General features: G+C 35.8%; 1 protein-coding gene across 5 annotated transcripts in view; it reads right to left on the bottom strand.

The window, feature by feature from the left end:
- The window catches only part of Vps54 (VPS54 subunit of GARP complex), an 86,240-nt gene extending 65,649 nt beyond the window's left edge, over positions 1 to 20,591 (bottom strand). For 3 of the 5 annotated variants that reach the window (XR_001502837.2, XM_015479610.2, XM_015479611.2), the window contains exon 1: positions 1,215 to 1,370. Coding sequence is in view for 4 of the 5 variants with exons in the window: in XM_015479610.2 (XP_015335096.1) it covers positions 1,215 to 1,350 (136 nt within the window). In the remaining variant the exon portion in view is untranslated. Of the gene's footprint in view, positions 1 to 1,214; positions 1,371 to 20,155 lie in introns of those variants that run through there. The other 2 variants (XM_048804217.1, XM_048804218.1) reach the window with 1 other exon arrangement.
- Between the last annotated feature and the right edge of the window lie 524 nt (positions 20,592 to 21,115).

Below are 21,115 nucleotides of genomic sequence, written 5' to 3'. Positions count from 1 at the left end.
CAACCAATGCATAAATTAATTTTATATATGTTTCTTTTTAAAGACTATTTTTCATTATATATCACTGATTCATTAACATTTAACTCATGGCTAATGGCACCATAACCCATAGCTGAATGAAACTTCTTCTACACATGCATTTTCTTTATAAGGTATAACACAGCCTGATTGTCTTTATGAACACTAGACAGCACTATGGTATTTGCCTGGGGGCTGATTTAACAGCAAAATCACCAAGAGAAAGCACAAAAATGCAAAACATTAAATATTGTTCTGTGTGTCCAGGCAGCTCAAATTTCTCTTTTTTTTTACCCCAACCCCAAGTATTGGGGATTGAACCTAGAGACTTGCACATGCTAGGCAAGTGCTCTACCAATGAGCTACAACCCCAAGTCTTTTTATTTTGAGACAAGGTCTCATTAAGTTGCCCAGGCTGGCCTCAAACTTGTGATCCTCCTGCCTCAGCCTCCCAAGTGCTGGGATTACAGGATTACAGGCGTGTACTACTATTGTCTAGCTTCATATTTTTCAAAGCTCTCTGCACAAGTCTGCAAAAGACCTCAAAAGTATAACTAGTATTGATTTGGGGTTTACAGATAAATTTCAGGGAGCAGAATATACAAATACAGAATCTGCAAGTAAGGAGGACAGATTGTACTGTTTTAACTAAACAACTTTCAGTCTAAACCTTCATTTTTTAACACTTTTTCAACTTATATAGGTAACTTATTTTATGGCACTTCAAGAAAAGAACTATAATCCAATTTCATTATCAACTTATTTCCAAATTATTCATCTATCTATATTACATTTACTTTTAGTTATAGATAGACACAATGTCTTTTATTTATTTATTTTTATGTGGTGCTGAGGATCAAACCCAGGGCCTCATGCATGCAAAGCAAGCACTCTACCACTGAGCTACAACCAACCCCAGCCCTATCTTTATTTTTAACATTAAAAATTTACTCTTTTGGGTTGGGGTTGTGGCTCAATGGCAGAGCACTTGCCTTGAATGCGTGAGGCCCTGGGTTCAATCCTCAGCGCTACATAAAAATAAATGGGACAAAATATTGTGTCCATGTTTAACTAAAAAATTATTTTTTAAAAAAATTTACTCTTTCAGGGTAAGTTTAGGAAATATGACTGCTAATTTAAAGATAATACAAATTATCAGTAAAAAATCCTCAAAGAGGAAAAATAAAAAGCATTACCTGTGGGTTCCTTGGGACATACATCTGGCAGTGACTGCACAGGTCGAATGTGTTTTGTTGGATCTACCTCTTTTTTAAAGAAAACATCACTGCTGCTTCCTTGAGGCACTGGTGAAGAACTGTGGCTTGAAGCCATTGCATAAAATCACCACTCAACTAAAAATGAGTAAGAAACAAATAATAATTGAGACTTTATACAAACCAAAATCTGTTATTATGCATATAATAAGTTTTCTTTCAAATACAGAAACTTTTTCAAAATCCCTCAAAGTCTATATAAGCATGCAGTTTGCATACAGTGAAAGTTGTTCGTAATATTTAGTTTGCTAAGGTATTAGTCCTTGTTTGAAAAAAAAAATTCTCACAAGTAAAACTTCCTTAGTCTTTTATCCAAATTCAAATTTACACCAATTCTATACCCAATAATATCAAAGATGAAAACACTCCATTAAGTATACAATAATGATACATTACAGCAAAATGGTTAAGTACTTTTTAAAATATATATATATTTTTAGTTGTATATATACCTTTATTTTATTTATTTTTCTGTGGTGCTCAGGATCAAATCCAGCATCTTGCACATACTAGGTAAGTGCTCTACTGCTGAACCACAACCCTAGCTCATACATTTTTTTTTAAGTACTATTCTTTTTTCTTTTTTGAACAGAGGATTGAACCCAGTGGCTCTCAACCACCAAGCCATGTCCCCAGACTTATTTATTTATTTATTTGAGATAGGGCCTTGTTAAACTGCTGAGACTGCTCTGTATTTGTCATCCTCCTGCCTTAGCCGCCTGAGACACTGGGACTGGGATTTTAGGCATGTGCCACCATACCTAGCTCAGTGCCTAAGTTTTTGAAGTCTGCCTACCTGGGTTCATATCATTCACCAACAGGATAACCAGGAGAAATTTGACTTAACCCTTGTGTGCCTTTCCTCATCTGTGAAATGGAGGGGGAAAAGATTCCATCTCATAAACATCTTGTCAAGAAATATGGGAATGGGGGGGCTGGTGATACGCCTAAGTTGGTAGAGTGCTTGCCTCTCATGTACAAGGCCCTGGGTTCAATCCCCAGCACCACAATAAATAAATAAATAAATAAGAAATGTGGGAATGGGTGTATAAAAAGCACTTAAAGGGGGCTGGGAATATAGCTCAGTTGGTAGAGTGCTTTTCTTGCATGCACAAGGCCCTGGGTTCAATCCCCAGCACAGCAAAAAATAAAAATATTAAAATAATACATGCCTCAAAGTTAGTGTTCACAGATGTTGGTAATTACCATTATAATTACTTCTACTATGTGACTGCCATAAAGTAATATAATGATTATAAAATCATTAGTAATTAAATTATAAAGGAAAAGAGGTAGCATTCTTCAAGGAGCTTACAATTGTATGAAGAAACCAAAATAAATATGTAAACTCATGTTTTATCTACACAAAAGTAAATTATGTTTATTTTTTAAAATAAGTTCTGAAAGAACTTGTAGGGCAAAACAACAAAATATAGGCCAGAGTCAGACTTTATAAATGAAGCAATACTGCAATTGGATAGTGAAGACACTGTATTATTTTATTATTTTCTATGAAATGTTTAGAGATTGGTATAGCAAGGCCCAGAAATATAATGTGCTTTAACAAGGAAGGAAGGAAGGAAGGAAGGAAGGGAGGGAGGGAGGGAGGGAGGGGAGGGGAGGGGAGGGGAAGGAAGGGAGGGAGGGAGGGAGGGAGGGAGGAAAGAAGAGAGGGAAGAAAGGAGGGAGGGTGGGCAGGCCAAGTTAGAATATCTGGTGAATAGAAAAAAGTAGGAAATAAGAAGTAGATACAAATCAGGTACAGCACATGACAAATAGCTCATCTACTTTTTTTTTTTTTTTGCATTTAAAAATTTTTTTTAGTTGTAGACTGACATAATACCTTTATTTTATTATTTTTATGTGATGCTGAGGATTGAACCCAGTGTTTCATTGTGCTAGGAAAGCGCTCTACCACTAAGCCACAACCCCAGCCCCTCAACTACTCTTAACTTTCCTCTAGATTGCTAAAAAATTATGTTTCTCAGACTTCCTTGCATATCTACCTCAGTACTTTCAATGCAAGAAAATAATCAACCATTCATTCTGACTATATAAAAACAGTCTGCTAAGAAAATGCAGAGACTATGGAATCTGTGAAAATAACAAGACAAAGCTAATTTGTTAGCTTTGACTGAATCCTGGTTCAAAAAGAACAAACTAGCTTTAATCCATTCTTGGGATAACTGGAAAATCTTGAATATGGACTGGATGTTAGATATTTTGAAATTATTTTTAGAGTATTAATGGTGTTGAGACTACAGGAAATGTCCTTATGCTTAGCACAAGATTAATGAAGTATTTTAGAGTGAGAGTGATGTCATTATCTGCAACTTACTTTCAAACAATTCAGCAAAAATACAGATAAAGCAAACATGACAAAATGTTTAAAAGTCTAAGTGAAATGTATATGAATATTGCACATCCTATGCTTTCGCTTTTCTATAGGTTTGAAATTTTTCACAGTAAAATTTGAGGGAAAAGGTATTTTACACGTTTGTCAAATATTAAATAGTACAAAATATAACAAAAGCATGTTCCATTTATAACTGCTTTAATCTACCTCAAGATGGCATGATATACAACTTCAAATGTAGAAAAACTTAACAGAGTTCAATCAAATTTTTATGTTGCAGAACAATAATACTACATATAGAAATTAGGATTCCTGATAAAAGTCTGATTTAAAAAAAAAAAGCTAAGATTTATCACAGGCATTACCCAAATAGTATGCAAAAATTTCTTCACTTACTTCTACATTGTAAAAGTTACTGTTTACAAAGAATATCAATACAAAACTACTTATAGTCAACTCTGGATTTTCCATGAGATTATTTATTATAGGCAAAGTCTTTTTTTTTTTCTTTTTTTGTCTACTATTTTCAATCTACACAAAACATCTTACTAGAGTGATTAACATTACAGATATATTAACTAATCATTTCCCTCCTCCTATGTATCATAAGGAGTAACCTACTTTAAAATCTACCATGCTTCTGTCATACTGAATTGTTTGAAAGTAAGTTGCAGATAATGACATCACTCTCACTCTAAAATACTTCATTAATCTTGTGCTAAGCATAAGGACATTTCCTGTATCCTAACTGGTGTCTCTGCTCCCAGTCTAAATAATTTTGCAGTGCTGCAGGCTGAACCCACAACCTTGTGTAGACTAGGCAAACTGTCTACCACTGAGCTATGTTCCCAGTCCCTCAAAAATCTTTAATGATTATTTATTACCTCCCAGACAAATCTCAAACTTTGTAAGCTGGTATTTGCAGTTTTTACAATCTATTACTCATCTTCCTTTTTAGGCTTATTTCCTATTATCTGTAGATAATCTCTACTTTAGACAGAATGGTCTAATTGTCCTTCTAATTTATCATGCTATCCTAGATGACTTGTCCTAGAATGTTTATATCATCTTCCTAATACCTCTTCTCCCTTTAAAAGTCATTTTAAATTGTTTCATTTCTAGATTTTATAGCTTAACAAATGTACCCCATATTTGAAAATATTAACCAAAATAATCCCAAAATTACTTTTAAGAGTGAAAAATCTGAAACAAACTTTTAAATAAGAATGGTTAATAAGACAGATCCGGGGGTTTCTAGTACTGTTGATAACTGCTAGTCTTGGCTATACGTAGGCATTACTTGGTGCAAAAAGCCTGAGTAGCGTGTGCATTAATGAACTGGTAGAGGCTGCTTATGTTTAATTTGTTAATTGCCTCAGGATATCTTTTTAAAAATAAGCTGTTATAAGAGAACAGAAGGAAAATCTGCTACCTAATATATACAGAGTGTGAACCTCATAGGGGACTTCCGACATAGCCTCATGTAAGGAGAAGAATAAAGAAAAGGAGTGGTTAAAGGCATCTAGGAATTTAACTACTCCCATAGGAAAGGAATTGGCTGACCTTGGGCCAGTGGGTTTTTAGCTGAATTTTACCTGCCTTTCTCACCCAGTAAATCAATCCCTGTACTTGTTTTCCTCTTTGAACAAGTCTTGGTTACCTAATTCTGCTTTATTGTAACTTTAAAAATGAAAGTTTTTGCTCTAAATTCATGGCAGGTACCTTACTCTTTGCTTGAATAAAATCATTCCATATCAGACTTGCCTTTGGTTTACTATAGATAATAGGCTTTAAGGTGGTTTTTTGTTTTTTGTGTATTAATATATTTTGCATGTTTAAACATGTGTTTAAGTATAATTTTAAAATTTTAAATAGAATTGCAGGGTATTTAATTACGTAAAAATGTTTATGATGTACTGTTACGAAGAAAGTTTTCAAATTAACAAAGTATGATCCCAATTTTCTAACTTAATATATACACATACTTGCAAAAACACTGTAGGGTATTAACAACAATATTAATAGTAGTTGAGTTCAAAGGACAGAACTAAAGGCATTTTAAATTTTTGCTAGCCTGTGCTTTCCTAAATTTTTCAAATGTTCTCCTAGAAAGTGAATTACTTTGTTAATCAGAGATAACATGTAAAAAGCACTAATATTATTAGCTTCAGCCTTATACCTACCTCTACCATGAATCTTTTTGTTTTTCTCACCTACAGAGAACTAGCCTTCCTTTGAACTTGGAATGCTGATTATCTGTATCAGTAGTCTACAAACATTTTGATCATATACCCATCAGCTTAAAAACTTTAAGCAAAAATATTTAAGCAAATACATTTATATATTATACAGGGTACCACTATGTTATTACATTATGTACAATATAAAACTAAGCTAAATGTAAATCGAAAAGATGAGAAAGAGGACTTTTAAAAATATTTTTATTAGTTAATGTATAAAATCTTTCTATTCTCATTTTAATTGAGAACAGTGTGACCTGCTATGCCGTGTCAAAAATCTTCATACTTTATGAAAGTGATTCAGATATATGGTTCTCAGTTCCATTTATTTTAATGCCTGGGTTTAAAGCCTGCTGTAGGTAAAAAGAGTATCACACACATGTATATGAAACCAAATGGAAAAAATACAACACCACATCACTGCTTTTTTTTTTTTTAATTTTTTTTAGTTGTAGATGGACACAATACCTTTATTTTATTTTTATGTGGTGCTGAGGATCAAACCCATGTCCCACAGTGCGAGGTGAACTCTACCACTGAGCTAAAACCCCAGCCCATCACTGATTACAATTTCTAAACCCATCATCTGGAGGATTTTTAATAGATTAGAAAATTTTGTTTGTTTTATTTTTAAAAGTTCATATTTTTAGGAACAAAATCATATGATTATTTCCAAACATCCATTTTCAAAATACATTCACAGCATAGTGCCTTTAGAAAATTAACTATTTTCTCACTCATTGTTTAAATTAAACTGGGCATAATGGCACAACTCTCCAAGTATGGAGAGACTAAGATGGGAGGATCACCTGAGCTCAGGAGTTTGGGGAAAGCCTCGACAACATAGTGAGATCCTATTTCTTAAAAAAGTAAATAAAACATAAAATGCTTGGAAGGAACAGAGTAAGTGCACTGTTCTTTGTTTACCCATTTCTTTGGCTAAATTCTATTGTTAGTCCACATGTTGTCTCTCAAAAGATCAGAAAATTTGGAACTTTTTTTTAAAATTTTTTTTAGTTGTAGTTGGACACAATACCTTTATTTTATTTATTTATTTTTATGTGGTGCTGAGGATCGAACCCAGGGCCTCGAATGCGTGAGCACTCTACCGCTGAGCCACAACTCCAGCCCTTAGAACATTTTTTATTGCTGCTAAAAAACAAATCTAGGGCTCTACCACTTTGGCTCAGTGGTAGAGCGCTTGCCTACACATGTGAGGCACTGGGTTCGATCCTTAGCACCACATAAAAATAATTAAATAAAATAAATTTTATTTAATAAAATAACTATAACTAAAAAATGTTTTTAAAAAGTCCAACCACACAGCAAAATTAGACAACTATTAAGAACTAACACATATAGCTACTGAAGCCTATAGGTAGGAAGAAAACCTAGCTTTGCACTTTATTTACTTGTACTCCTATTATTAGTAATACCTTTCATTCAAGTTTTCCCTTTAGTTAAAACTAGATAACAAAATCTGTAAGCCCACTTAACTACTCATGGATACTATGTTACATCACAAGGATGAACTAAATGAAGGATACCACTGTTACTCCCTTTGTGGGTGGACATATGGACTGACTGGATATGCTGATATGAAATCCTTAGAGCAAATATTTGTGAAGGTTAAGCTTAAACTGGGTAATACCTTACAAATAAGTTTGGACTTTATCTACAAGATTGTGATAATTCGTTATATACTTTAAAATTTTGGTGCCAAATACATCATTCTGGGAGTGTATTAATAACATAATAGGACCAAATACAGAACCTAAAAAGACTCCAACAACATTTCTGAAGAAAGAAATGAAAGAAAGATACATAAAGGACTGGAGAGGTAGCTTAGTGTTGGAATGCTTGCCTAGCATGTAGAAAGCCCCATCAAACCCCAGTACTGCAAAAAAGAGAGAAAGGGGGTGGGGGGTAGATAAAAATCTGTGTTGTTGGAGGGGTGTAGCTCAGTGGTAGAGCAAACATATGCACAGCATGTAAAAGGCCCTGGATTCAATCCCCAGCACCAAAAAAAAAAAAAAAAAAAAGTTTGTAATAGAAGAAACATTCATAAGAGTGGGAAGAAAGACAGGAGAGAAATATCCACCCAGAATGTGCAAATAAAATAATAAGGAAAGAAAAACCTCCTTCAAATTTGGCAATTAGGAAGTTATCAGTCGAATCAGAAAACAACGTCAACTCCAGTTATGAAAGCCAGACTGCAGAGGCTGGACTAGAATATAAGGTGAGGAAATTAAAATACAATGTTCAGTCATTGTTCAAGAGACTCAACCATAACATAATAAAACAGAACACATAGTACAATCTCATTTTGCTAAAAAAATTTATAACAATACAATATACAGAAAAATATACAACAAAATGTTGACAGTGGTTGTAGCTCTGCCTAGAACCAGTCTTTCCTTACTACTATTTCTAAGCATTTCTCTCCCTTCATTCCCCACAACCCAAAACACCCCACACACTATTTTCTATCACAAGCATTATAGTTTATAAATCTTTATAGTAGTTTCTCAAATTAAAAGTGATTTATTTATCTGCTTGCTCCCCATTTCCCCCAATATACTGTAAACTTAATACTTACGTCGTCTACTGTCCTATACTATAGCCAACAGAGTCTAAGCATTCAATAAACTGCATGAATGTTCACAGAATGAACAAATGAATAAATACTATGGAAAGGAGGTAAGGACACAGAAGCCAATAATAATGTCTCATGTAAGTCTACATATTTTCAAAATAAAATAAAACCTATGTCTAAAATATATTTTTGTTGGTATAACATTACTTGTATTTCTAAAATTTTATTTTATGCTTTTTTAAAGCATAATATAATATACTGCTTAGGAATACTATCTATAGGTAGTTAAATCTCTGTCATTTATTAGTTGTATGACTTTCGAAAACTTTTAAACCTTCACATGTCTCAGTTTCCTCATTTGTATAATGGAACACCAGCAACATCTTTCTCATAGGAATGTTGTAAGAGTTTTAGCACATATTAGACAACAAATAATTGCAATTACTATTATTATTACAAATATGTAGGATTAACATTTGGACTATGCCAAACTTTTAAAATCAATTTTATCTTTAGGATCCTGAGCTGCCTTTTTTGGTGTGTCCCGCCCCCACCCCCCTGTTTTTAAGTTTGTTTGTTTAGTCCTAGTCCTGAAGAGGAAGAAAAAGGAAAACAGGAAGCAGCAAATCAATATGTGCAGACACAATTTATTATAAGAAAAGCATAGAACAGTGCCTGCACCTGTGGCAAGGAATGTGGCTGGGGATGGTGGCAGGGGTACTGAAAAGTGATGATAAAGCCAGAAAAAGAAAGGTAGAGGAAAAAAAAAAAAAGAATACCAAGCCTAGGGACTATAAGGCACCTTAGCTTTGTGCTCCATCTAGAGAAACAAAGGACTTTTGTCAGGCGACAGTGAGAAAATAAGCAAACTGACCTAGAAGAGCTAGTTGCTTCATCCTAGTCCTATACCCAGTGCCCTCATCTATTGCATGAGCAGGCAGGGAAAACCAGCTGGAACTTGGTAAAACTGGAGATTGCTTCAATCCCATGACTAATTCTAATGTCCTCTGAAGATATAATCAAGAGTGCAGTGAAAATACATTATCAGTGAAAGAAAGAAGGATGATAGATAAGGGAGCACCATAAAGACAAGAGTAAGAATTATACTAAACACTATATAGTTCATAATCTCTCGATTCCATTCAGATTGGTTTGTTGGTCTTCAAAACAATCTTGGAAGAAAAGCATTTCTGAATGACCCAATCCATGAGTGACTCAACGATCTACATCAAATAGATGAAGAAATAGACTAAAGACTAACTTGGCTTAAGAACACTTAATTAGATAGTTATGAAGATAGGATTTGAATTCAGATTTTCTGATTCAAAATTCCACTCCTGTTTCTGTACCACATGGCTTCCCCAATTAAGAAAATCTAAATTATTTCACTATTGCCTTCCACTCATTAGACACCTAGTTCTTTTTCCTTCTTTCCCTCCTTATCAGATCAATTACTAATATCACTAACCTAACCTTACTATAGTAACATAACTATACTAGCATATTACTTATGTCTTCTATTAAATGACAGGAAGAATTAACATCTAACTGTGATAAAGCATTTTACAGGACTTATACTACTGAAAAAACTTTTTTGAAGGAAAAGGGTACTATATATTTTCATCAGTGTAACTTATTATACTTTCTTAGCAAAGGGATAATTATTCATCTAGAATGTGGGATAGAAGAGCTACTACAAGCCATCATCTTAGTCCTTTCAACCAAAAACATTCTGAATTCCAAATTGACTTATAAATAATCATTTATAACATGTCTGTTTGTAATGAGATAATGGAGACAAAGTGGGGAAGTTTTTTTACATTGGAGCTGGACAAAGAAAACTTATTTTAATATGATTTTGAATTTAAATTTAATAAAAAAGAAAAATCAGTACTTAACTACATTAATAATAAAAGCAAACAAAATATGGCAAACTTGACTTCCCCAAATTAGAAGGATTTAATATATGCAAAAAAAAAATACATAATGTCCTACCAAAGGTCAATTTGATAAAAATCAGGAGGGTTTTTGTTTGTTGTCTTGTGTTTATCATAGGAAAAAAACTCTGCCTACATCCTCTCTTTAATCTCACCTGTCTGTTTGGTTTCTTGCTGTGTGCCTACAAAAGACTTCCAATATCTCATATTCTAAGAACATTTCTATATTTTTAGAATTTTAAGAGCCAATCTCTGGTAAATGGTATAGTTAAGTTTCTTTCATACAACCTAGACATAAATAACAGTATACTTCTAAACACTATTTAGGATTTATCACTTGACAAAATCTAATAATCATAATTTTAAAGTACTTAAAAATGTTTTAATTGCATATCATATATTATTGCTCACAATGAGCTCAGTAATGAAGCTAACTGATGTGCAGATGCAAATTCACAATAAGGAGGGGAGGAAGAATAGAGGTAATTTGGACAGAGGGGAGTAAAGGGAGGGGAGGGAGCATGGGAGTAGGAATGATAGTAGAATGAATCAGATATTATTACCCTATGTGCATATATGCTTACATAACTTTACATCATGTACAACCAGATGAATGAAAAGTTATACTCCATTTATGTATGATATAGCAAAAATGCATTCTACAGTCATACATAACTAATTAGAACAAATAAAAAATATTTAAAAAGTAAAGGGCTGGGGTCTTGGCTCAGTGATAGAGCGAGTACCTCACATGAGTGAAGCATGGGGTTTGATCCTCAGCACCACATAAAAATAAATAAATTAAATAAAGGTATTGTGTCCATCTATAACTAAAAAAAATATTTTAAAAGAAAAATAACGAATTAAAAATTTAAACATAACAATCAGTCTGAACTTTCAAGAAATACAAACTAATTTAGGCTGTCATATATATAAGTATTTGTATACTCATCTTGAGCATTAAAGAAGTATGTACAAAGCTAAAGGAACCCAGAAAATAAGAACAAAGTTTTAGTAATCTATTTTGCTTTTTCCTTACATCCCCATGGGACATTTAAGAGACCCTGAATCTTGTCAGAAACTGAATGCATTTGCTTCCTGAAGTTGCTTATTTACTTTTGATTTAGCAGTAACAAGGAACAGTAAGAGCTAATGTTGGCTAGAAAAATAAAAATTATAACCATTTGTAATATTAGATTTAAATATTTTTAAATGACCTATAAAATAAGTGCTATTTCATATGACATCCTTATCAGGGATAAAAATCACAAATATCCTCATTAAATAACATTTAGTTTCAAAATCTAAGTATTATTCAAAATAAAAGTATTTTTTCCCAGTACTCATTAGAAACTTATAACATAGTTATGAGTCATTGAAATTCAGGAATTCAGGGTCACCAGGTCTAACTGTGTCTAGCGTGTAAAAATTTCAGTGAAAAACAAAAATAGCATTGATATATTACTTGTGAAATTTCTGTAAATCAAAGTAAGCCAGATTCACACTGGTATTGTGTTTTTGGTATCCTGGTCAAAGATTAACAAGTAAAATCACTCATTCAGTTAGTGAAGAATAAATACATTTCAAATATATAAACCGTTAGACAGTTACTAAAATGTCTATACAAAAGTAAAGTTAAAATCTGTATACTCTGTTCTGCTTTGAAAATAATTGCTAAAAGAAATCATGTATTAATATATTCACAAAGATAAAACAACACTTGGATTTATACAGTTTGGGAACCGCTCTACCTTTCTTCCTTTCAAAATAGAAATAATCTAGTGTTAACAGTCTATCTTTATTAATTATATATGTTTTATACCTGATCTCTAATGGGCAAGGTCTTCAAATAATCTAAGTACTCAATAAATGCTAAGTAAGAATAAATATAATGCTTTCAAGGAATTTTCATTTTAGGAAAAATAAAGCAAAATAGATAGACGCATCTGCATTAAGTCAGTAAGTGGCTCAAGAATAGAAATAAATGTTAGTTTTAAGAAAAAAGTAACAATGTTCATCAATTAGTTTGGCAACACCTCTGCATTCCTCTCCATTATTTGGGTCTTAGCTCACTTCTGCCTAACTAACTTCTCTACTTAGCCTGAATCCCATGGTCAATTACTTCAACAGACTCTCTTTCAATCCTTTCACTTATCTTGAAACATTTCCCTTTCCCATTCCCCACAGTATATGTAACATTTTTACCACCTTCTTTGTGTTCCCTAGCCAACCTCCATCAATTCTATGCTCAAAAGTAACTGTTTAAAAAGAATTTTCAGATGACCCTCCTCATATCCAAATATACAAAATTCTCATCTATACAAATAGAAGCAGAATATAGGTGTCTACTCTTTTCAGAGTTAACTGGCTGTTCTTAACCTCACATCTTCCCATTTTTTCTGGGACATTATTCTATTAATTATTCCCTGACTCTCCTATCTTCAATATCTTCATCAACCAAACAAACAACAACAACAAAAGTATCAAATTAAACTTCTTTCCTAGAACCCTACTTCCTTCAGTGAGAATTCTTCATCCCCTTCATTAGCAAATCTTTATTTTCTCTATCTCTTTAGCAATGTCTTCCATCTTCAGGCCTGGTTCAGAAAAAGGTTGGTAATGGCCTGATTTCTAAACTCAATGGCCTATATTCAATTTTCATCTAACCTGACCTCAAAGCTCTCAAAAGTCAATAAAGGCAATAAACGTAGAAGGATGGAAAAGTTAGAAAACAACCATTTGTAATCCTCCAAGGTAGCACTTTATTTAAGCAAGGACCATTAGTGTATGCCAAAACCATTGGTTAAAAAGCTGTTGAGGCCTAAGAACACAGTTCAACAGTAGTGCGCTTCCCTCGCAGGTTCAAAGGCCCTGCGTTCAATCCCCAGCATTACCAAAAAGAAAATAAGGTTAGGGCACAGAATATCTACATCGCCATTAAGCATCACCCTATTATTTATTTATTAAACAATACAGAATTGTCAGGCTCCACCTATACCAAATGACCAAGTGTGCATTACCAATACAGGGGCAGCCTGATATGAAGTGCCTGTCGATACATACTATAATACAGTAGGAGGGTCATACATCATCTTTGTGGCAGTCTTGCCAGAAATGTCTCACAGAATCTAACTGTAAGGAAAGAGATCAATTCAGAATGTGGAGAATACTCTGGAACAAATGGCCTCTACTTTTCAAAGGAGGAAATTCACAAAGAGAGGGAGGCAGTGGGTCTATTTTGGCTCATAGTTTCAGCCCATGACCACTTGGCCTCATTGCTTTGGGTCTGTGGTGAGGAAGAACATCATGGCAGGACACTCATGGTGAAGTAAAGCTGCTAACTTCACGGCAGCCAGGAAGCAAAGAGAAAGATAAGAAGGAGTCAGGGTCCCAACATAGCTTTCTTTCAAGGGCTCATCCCCAATGACCTACTTCCTCTGACTAGGCCTCAACTTCTAAATTTTCCACCACCTCCCAATAGCTCCATCAGCTGAGGATGAAACCTTCAACATATGAGCTCTCTTGGGGAACATTTAAGATCCAAACCATAACAAAACATGTTATCAGAAACCACAAATAATTCAATATGCCTGATAAAATTATATTCGCGGAGGATGGGATAAGTTGTGGTGAGTCATCAAGGCTAAAAAGGTAATTTGGAAAAAGAACTTAAAGGAATTTATAAATCTGTTAAAGGAATAAGGAATATGTATTTCATCAGGATGATGAAAGTTACAAATAATTCAAGCAGAAGAATGATATAATCAGATTTACCCTTTATAAAGGCCACTGACAATAGTACAGAAGATGTACCAAGACTAGAAGACCAGATAGGAAATTTGCAATTATCTAGGTGAAAGATACATTAAAATTGAACTTGAACTGAGGATAAAGCTCAGTTGGTAGAGTGCTTGCCTTATATGCACAGGGCCCTGGGTTCAATTCCCAGCAACACACACACACACACACACACACAAACACAAAAAACCCTGAACTTAATGTTAGAGGAGAGGGAGAAAACTAAAATTTCAGATGTTTCTCCAGTCATAATCTCTTCGGTGTCCCACATTCCAATTTATAACTGCATATACTGGGCACCTTTAACTACATGTTTCATAATAGATACCTAAAATTCAGGATATACAAAACTTAAAACTCATTATCTGCCGTCTTTATTTACCTTCTCCAGCTGCCAAAATTTGATATCTTCTCTAACTTAATTAACAGCAACACCATCTATGTATTTCCCAAACTAGGAACCATAGAGCCAATGTGACTCCCTCACATCTTCATATTCTTCAATTTCTCTACCAAATCAGATTGGCCTATGGATTCTACCTCCAAACATACCACAAATCCTTCCCTTAAATCTCCATTCCAATTGCCACTACTACAATTAAGGACTTTATTTGAAGATTACTGTTGTGAGAGTCTTGTACCAAAAGTTCTTTCTTGATCCTAATCTCCCTCAACTTCAAAACCATTTTCTCTAAAATTCACATTTGTTTAAGTTACTCTCATCAGGTCTAAAATCTCTGGCATAAACTCCCTTTACAATCTGCCTCCTGTTCTTCTTCAGTTTAATCAAATTGCAAATAAGTAAATAAAGATGTCTAGGGCATGAACTTTCTTGACATAATTTTTATGATTTCAAAATCAAACTTCATTCACTCTATAAAAGAAATTCATAAAATATCATGCATCACCATAATATTCATACGCAAACACCTACTCTTTAAATGTCCTTTGAGTTAAAAAAGTCAACTGTTTGAATGCAAAATTATCCAAATTCACATAATTTTTTTTTCCTATGAAAATTTAATTCTATTTACTAAAATTCAATTTTTAAAGTCCATTGTATTAAGAAAAATTCTTACTAATACTACCACATGGCTTACTCTGAATATTACTGCTAATAACCTTCAAGCTACCCCCTGAAAAATCATACTGACTAGTTAGAGCTTCATCTACTTCCATACCTTACTTTTGTATGATTAAGGGAAGTTGACCAGCTAACAAAACTTTATAAGAGATTAACTTTATGTATTTTAATCAAATGAACTCAAAATGCTAAGCACAACAATGGACTACTGGATATATAGAAAAATCAAAGTAACTCTCTGCATAAAGAGATGTTGAAAATAATAGAAAAAGAAACAAACCTAGAACAGGATGAGAATTTTACAAATGATGAGTAGGCTTAAAACCCCTATTTCTTCAGTTAAGCCCTCCCATTTAAGGAACAATTATCACTGTCTACAAAATAACCTTTCAAATGCAAAAGAAGTTATCCATACTAAATGCAGACAAAAGGAATTATTCTCAAAAAAGTAAGTAATCCAAATAACTATAGCTTACTCTTGGAAAGTCTAAATTTTTTTGTAAAAAGTCAATTCCCAAAAGAAAATCTGAAATAAAATACTTATTTCAAAAACATGAAAATGTTTTCTCAAATACATAATTTGAAACAAGTTAACCCCCTGCCCCCCCCCACACACTTTTTTTTTGGGTACTGGGGAATGAATCCAGAGGTGCTTAACCACAGCACCACATCCCCAGCTCTTTTGTTAAGTTTTGAGCAGGGTCTCTCTAAATTGCTCAAGGGCTTGCTAAATTGCTGAGGCTGGCTTTGAACTTGTAGTCTTCCTGCCTCAGCCTCCTGAGTTGCTAGGATTACAGGTGTGCACCACCATGCCCAGCCAAGGTAACCCTTTCTTGATAACTTAATTTCACCATTATATTAATCAGTTATTATACTGTAAGAATGAAAATCTCAAGGGCTACTGAAGGAAGTCAGTTTATACTTGTATTAAGTCAATTTGTACTTGTATATGGTGATATACTAATTCTTCTATAAATTTATTATAGATAGATGGAAATATATACTTAGTATTTCTCTTCTTCTGAGGGCCTGTCATCAGTCATGGTTCTCGGCCTTGCTATCTCTCAATTCCCATCTTTGGCAACTTCTATATTGCTTTCTAATTTGATACTTCTGAAACAATTAACTAACACTTATGTAGTTGACATAGCATCTTAATACACATTAACTCATTTAATTCTTATAATAACCTTGTAATACAGGAATCAATACTACCATTATTTTACAGATGACAAACCATGGATCAGAAAGATCCTGACTTCTCTAAGGTCAAATGGATACTAAGTAGCAAAAATGGTCCCAACTGTCGATCATTTTTCACCACTAACTTGTTAAAAACATTAAATAGGGGGGCTGGGGATATAACTCAGTTGGTAAAGTGCTTGCCTCACATGCACAAGGCCCTGGGATCAATCCCCAGCAACACACACACACACACACACACAAAAAAAAAAACCCAACATATTAAATAAGAATCAAAACTATAAGAGATTAACTTTATGTATTTTAATCAAATGAACTCAAAATGCTAAGCACAAAATGCCAATTGCCTAATGGGAAAATAAGATGAGATTCGAGTATAAAGTGTGAACTTTTCTGGATATTCATAACATATATGTACAAGCATACATATATTAATTAATCAAAACACTTAGATAACTTCTTTCTTGGCAGTTGAAGCTGCAAGTGGACGGGTGGGGGGAATCACTCTGGCTAAAGATACACCATGTTTATTTCAAATTTTAAAAACCTATGCAACAATAACCAATAATTCAAAACTATAAATATAATTCAAATCTATGTAATATAAAGCTGCATTTTAAGGGAGGGAAAAGTATTTATCTTCAGATTTGAAGACAACTACAAAGTAAAGAATATATATATTCTTTATGTCATTAATAGACTTCTTTTTACTTTTCCCTCCCAGCAGAGTTGCTAGAAAATTTCAAGTGTTAAGTGGAGAGTATTTCTCTACCAGGTGAGGGTCATGAACACCATCTCCAGTCTTTACCAGAATCATACAAACAACAGATTTATAATAGTACTATTGACATTTTGAGTCAGACAATTCTTTGTTGTGTGGATGGGGTATGTCTTTTACTAGTGTACAATAGCTAGCAACACCCCTGGCTACATGCCAACAGTACCCTCCTCAGTTCTAACAACCAAAAATGTCCCCACACACTGTCAAAAGTCCCTTGGAAGGCTAAACTGCCCTTGAAGAACCATGTTAGGGCTCTGGATCTTTGAAAAAGGAAGACTACAATCATTTGTTAATTACAATTTTTAGAAAATAGTTCTTTTTAAAATTTGGATTTTAAAAAATGTTAACAATACAAGAAACTATCTAAATAATATATCTGCTGTGTTTAGGTAAAGCATTTCATTTACAGAGATACTTTAGTCACCCCCTTGTCCTCAAAGTTGGAAGAATGTCCAAGTTCTTTCCAAGCTCTGCTAGCAAAATGTCAAATACACATGAGAATCTAAACAATTCTAACAACAAACGTACCCCCAACCACACTCCCCATTTCTTGTTTTACAGGGCCACATTGCGGTTCTTAAGCCAGGCATCCTAGAGATTCAAGCTTCTACCTTTTAGATTTCCTAATACGGTCCCTGCCAACTATTTGTGAAGTAAGCAGGAAGAAGCTGATTAACTTTTAAGATCTTTTTCCAACTTGATATCCTAATATTCAGTGGCAAAACTCCTCCTCTAACTTTGACTTAGCCCTGGTGGACACAACTAACTCTTCAGGTCACTGAAGCCATTGATGCTTTTTTCTTTCTCCAAATTTTGTACTTATGTTAACCAAACAGTATATCTGTTGTTTACAATATCCCTTTAAATATCGGGTGACCAGTTGTTTATTCCCTGACCCAAATAAATAAAACAAGTAAATTGATTTTAAAAGCATAACTTTTCAAGAAATTTTGAATTAATGTCATTTGTATGAAAGGCCCACATTAGGCAAATATTGAGATAAAAAGTAGATTAGTGATTGCCTAGAGCTGCAGGTAATATGGGAGAATGGGGAGTAATTGCTAATGGGTACAAGGCTTTTGGGGGTGATGAAAATCTTCTAAAATTCTATTATGGTGCTGGTCAGAGAACTCAGTAAATATGCTAAAACCCACTGAATCACATTTTACACGAGGGTATTTATGGTATGTTATTAATTATAACTCAAAAAAAAAAAAGCTATTTTTAAAAAGTTATGAGCACTTGCCTACCATGTGTGAGGCCCTGGGATAAATCACCAGGACCGAAAAGGAAAAAAGAAGAAAAAGCTAAGAGCAGAAAAAAGGAATTTTAATCAACTTTTATTGATAGAAAAAGGAGTGTAATTAAAACAAATTCTGCAGTTTGCCATTTCATGGGTTATATAAGATTTGTCTTCAATTCTGACATAAAAACTTAATTATTTTATCCAGAAATAAATTTTAACTTTTCAAGAAAACAATTATACGCAAATTTAATCATCTTTTCCTTTAAACTGGATGATCTTACCAGTGACAATTTCAAAAACAATGAAAAACATTTCAGAAAGTCAAACGAAGTAGTTAACAATACTTCTACAGGAACAAGATATATGAATATCAATAACAAAGCATAGTCTTTACAGTTTTATTGTGAACAGACTGGTAATGTAATAATTCTAAAATTACCAGAACATGATTTTAAATTAGCCAAATAACAATAAAATTGCAAACATCTACCAAAAACCAAAATTATCAATTACATATATTGATCTGTCTAAGCTTATCAGGAGCAATGATGATCACTATGAACCACCAATACCCATTTCTAGGAAATCAGACTCTGACTGTAGTACAAATAGAGTCAAACAAATCCCATCTGTTCTATCATAACTGCTCAGTAATCAATTAGGCTCTTAAGGTACTTGTGCTTTCCCAATTAGAACTCCCCATCAGATTAATAAAAGTGAAGGTTCATCAAGATCTACAGCTAAAGTTACAACAATATGATTATCTGTATACTACAAATAATTTAATATGATATCATTTGCCAAGTAAGCATTTACTTTTAAGACTGCCCTGGGTTTGACAAGTCAGAAGTAGAGCCAATTAGAACAACTGGCTTCAAACAATTCTTCAAAAGTGGAGCCTCTATAAAATACAAATAAATAAATAAAGCTGGCTAAAAGAGAATTTAAAACAAGAAAAATTTTTTTGCAACTCTGGTCGGCCAAAATTCTAAAAATACCATCCTGAACTCAACACATGGGCAGAGCAGTAGCTAATGATAATGGTCAGGCAAAAGTTCCCAAACGACAAGGGGAGGGCAGGGATGGCCTACCTTTGTATCATGCAGATATAGAAGGAAGCACAACGGAAGAAAACTACTGAACCAATTATTGCGAGCTTAAATTGCCTAACTGCAAAACACCGAATTATTCTTTAGGTTAGTTTTTCCCAGAGCTGGAGGGAAATTGAAAAATATTTAATAAAAATTATCCCAAAAGGCTCCAAAAGGGGTTAAGGGCCCGGCTGGAAGAAGACAAGAAAAGTTTGGGGTCAGGATCCAAGAGGAGTGATGGAAGTTCCAGAGCCGGGATCCCGGCGAAGGGCGAGACCGGCGTCAGCGGCCGCCGACAGCAGAGGAGCAGAGCAGTGGGCCAGGATCCCAAAGGGAGAGTGACAAGGAAAAGAAGGTAGCGGAGAGGAGAATGGAAGCTTCGGCGCCGGTCACTTGTGACCGAAACTATGTCCGCTTCGGGCCAGGAAGGAGACAGAGGGGGTGGGGTCTCGGTCCCTCTCTCCGCAGTAGGTCGGAGTGAGCCAGGGCCCCGGAGCGCAGTGGGCAGCGGGGGACTGGCCCGACACCTACCTGCGGTCCCGGGCAGCCGCCCCAGAGAGAGGCCTAGTGCATCGCCGCCGCCTCCAGCCCTCCACGTCGCGCCGAGGCTGCTGCTCCGCGGCCGCCGCCGCCCGGAGCCTGGCCGGGCCGAGACCGGCTTCCCGCCTCTGCCTCGCGCCGGCTGCCCGCGGGCCAGGGGAGCACAGGGTCGCCCTCTCGAGCCGATCTCCGCTCGGGGTAGAGGCGGCAGCGGCGGCTCCCTCACGTCTCTCCCGGGTGTCCTGTCAGCCAGCAGTTTCCCCCGGGTCCGCAGCGCCGCCTCCGCCGCTGCTGCCACCGCCTCTCCCCACATCCCCCGGCCTCCAGGGGAGCCGCCGCCGCCGCGCCGCCGCCGCGCAGCGACCACTGCCCCTGGCGCTTCTGCTCCCTGCTCCACTGCTTCTCCTCACCCCGCCGGCCCGGCCCGGCAGGGTCCGGGGAGACCGTGCCGGAGGCTGCCGCGAGGCCGCCGCAGCCCCCAGCCCACAATCCACCGCGCGGCTCCGCCGGGGCGGGAGGACCGCGGCCCGGGCCGGGGGGAGCGCCGCAGCCTGGGAGAGGGGCCTTGGCGCGGGCCGGCGCGCCCGCCGAGGGCGCAGCCGCGTTCCCCCGGGGCGGGGAATACCCCGCAAGGCTCCCCTACGCCTCCTCTAATAGTCCTTCATGTAAAGACAAAAATCTTCGCTGAACTCCACTTTTCCCCACGTCCCTTCCCCCACCGAAGCAGGAAGTTAGGGATGACAAGATGGCGGAATATGCCAAGATGTCGGCCGGGTCACCGGACGATGTACCTGCTTGCGTCACCCACGTTGCCAAGAGAACTCCCGCCCTGGGCTCAATAGGACCACCCATAGTTGCTATGGGAACACACACACACACACACACACACACACACACACACACACACGCTTGGGTTCAAGAGGACCACCCATAGTTGCTATGGTAACCCCC

Source organism: Marmota marmota, unplaced genomic scaffold (genome assembly GCF_001458135.2).
Source record: "Marmota marmota marmota unplaced genomic scaffold, marMar, whole genome shotgun sequence".
NCBI lineage: Eukaryota > Metazoa > Chordata > Mammalia > Rodentia > Sciuridae > Marmota > Marmota marmota.
This window is presented reverse-complemented; position numbering and strand designations above follow the sequence as displayed.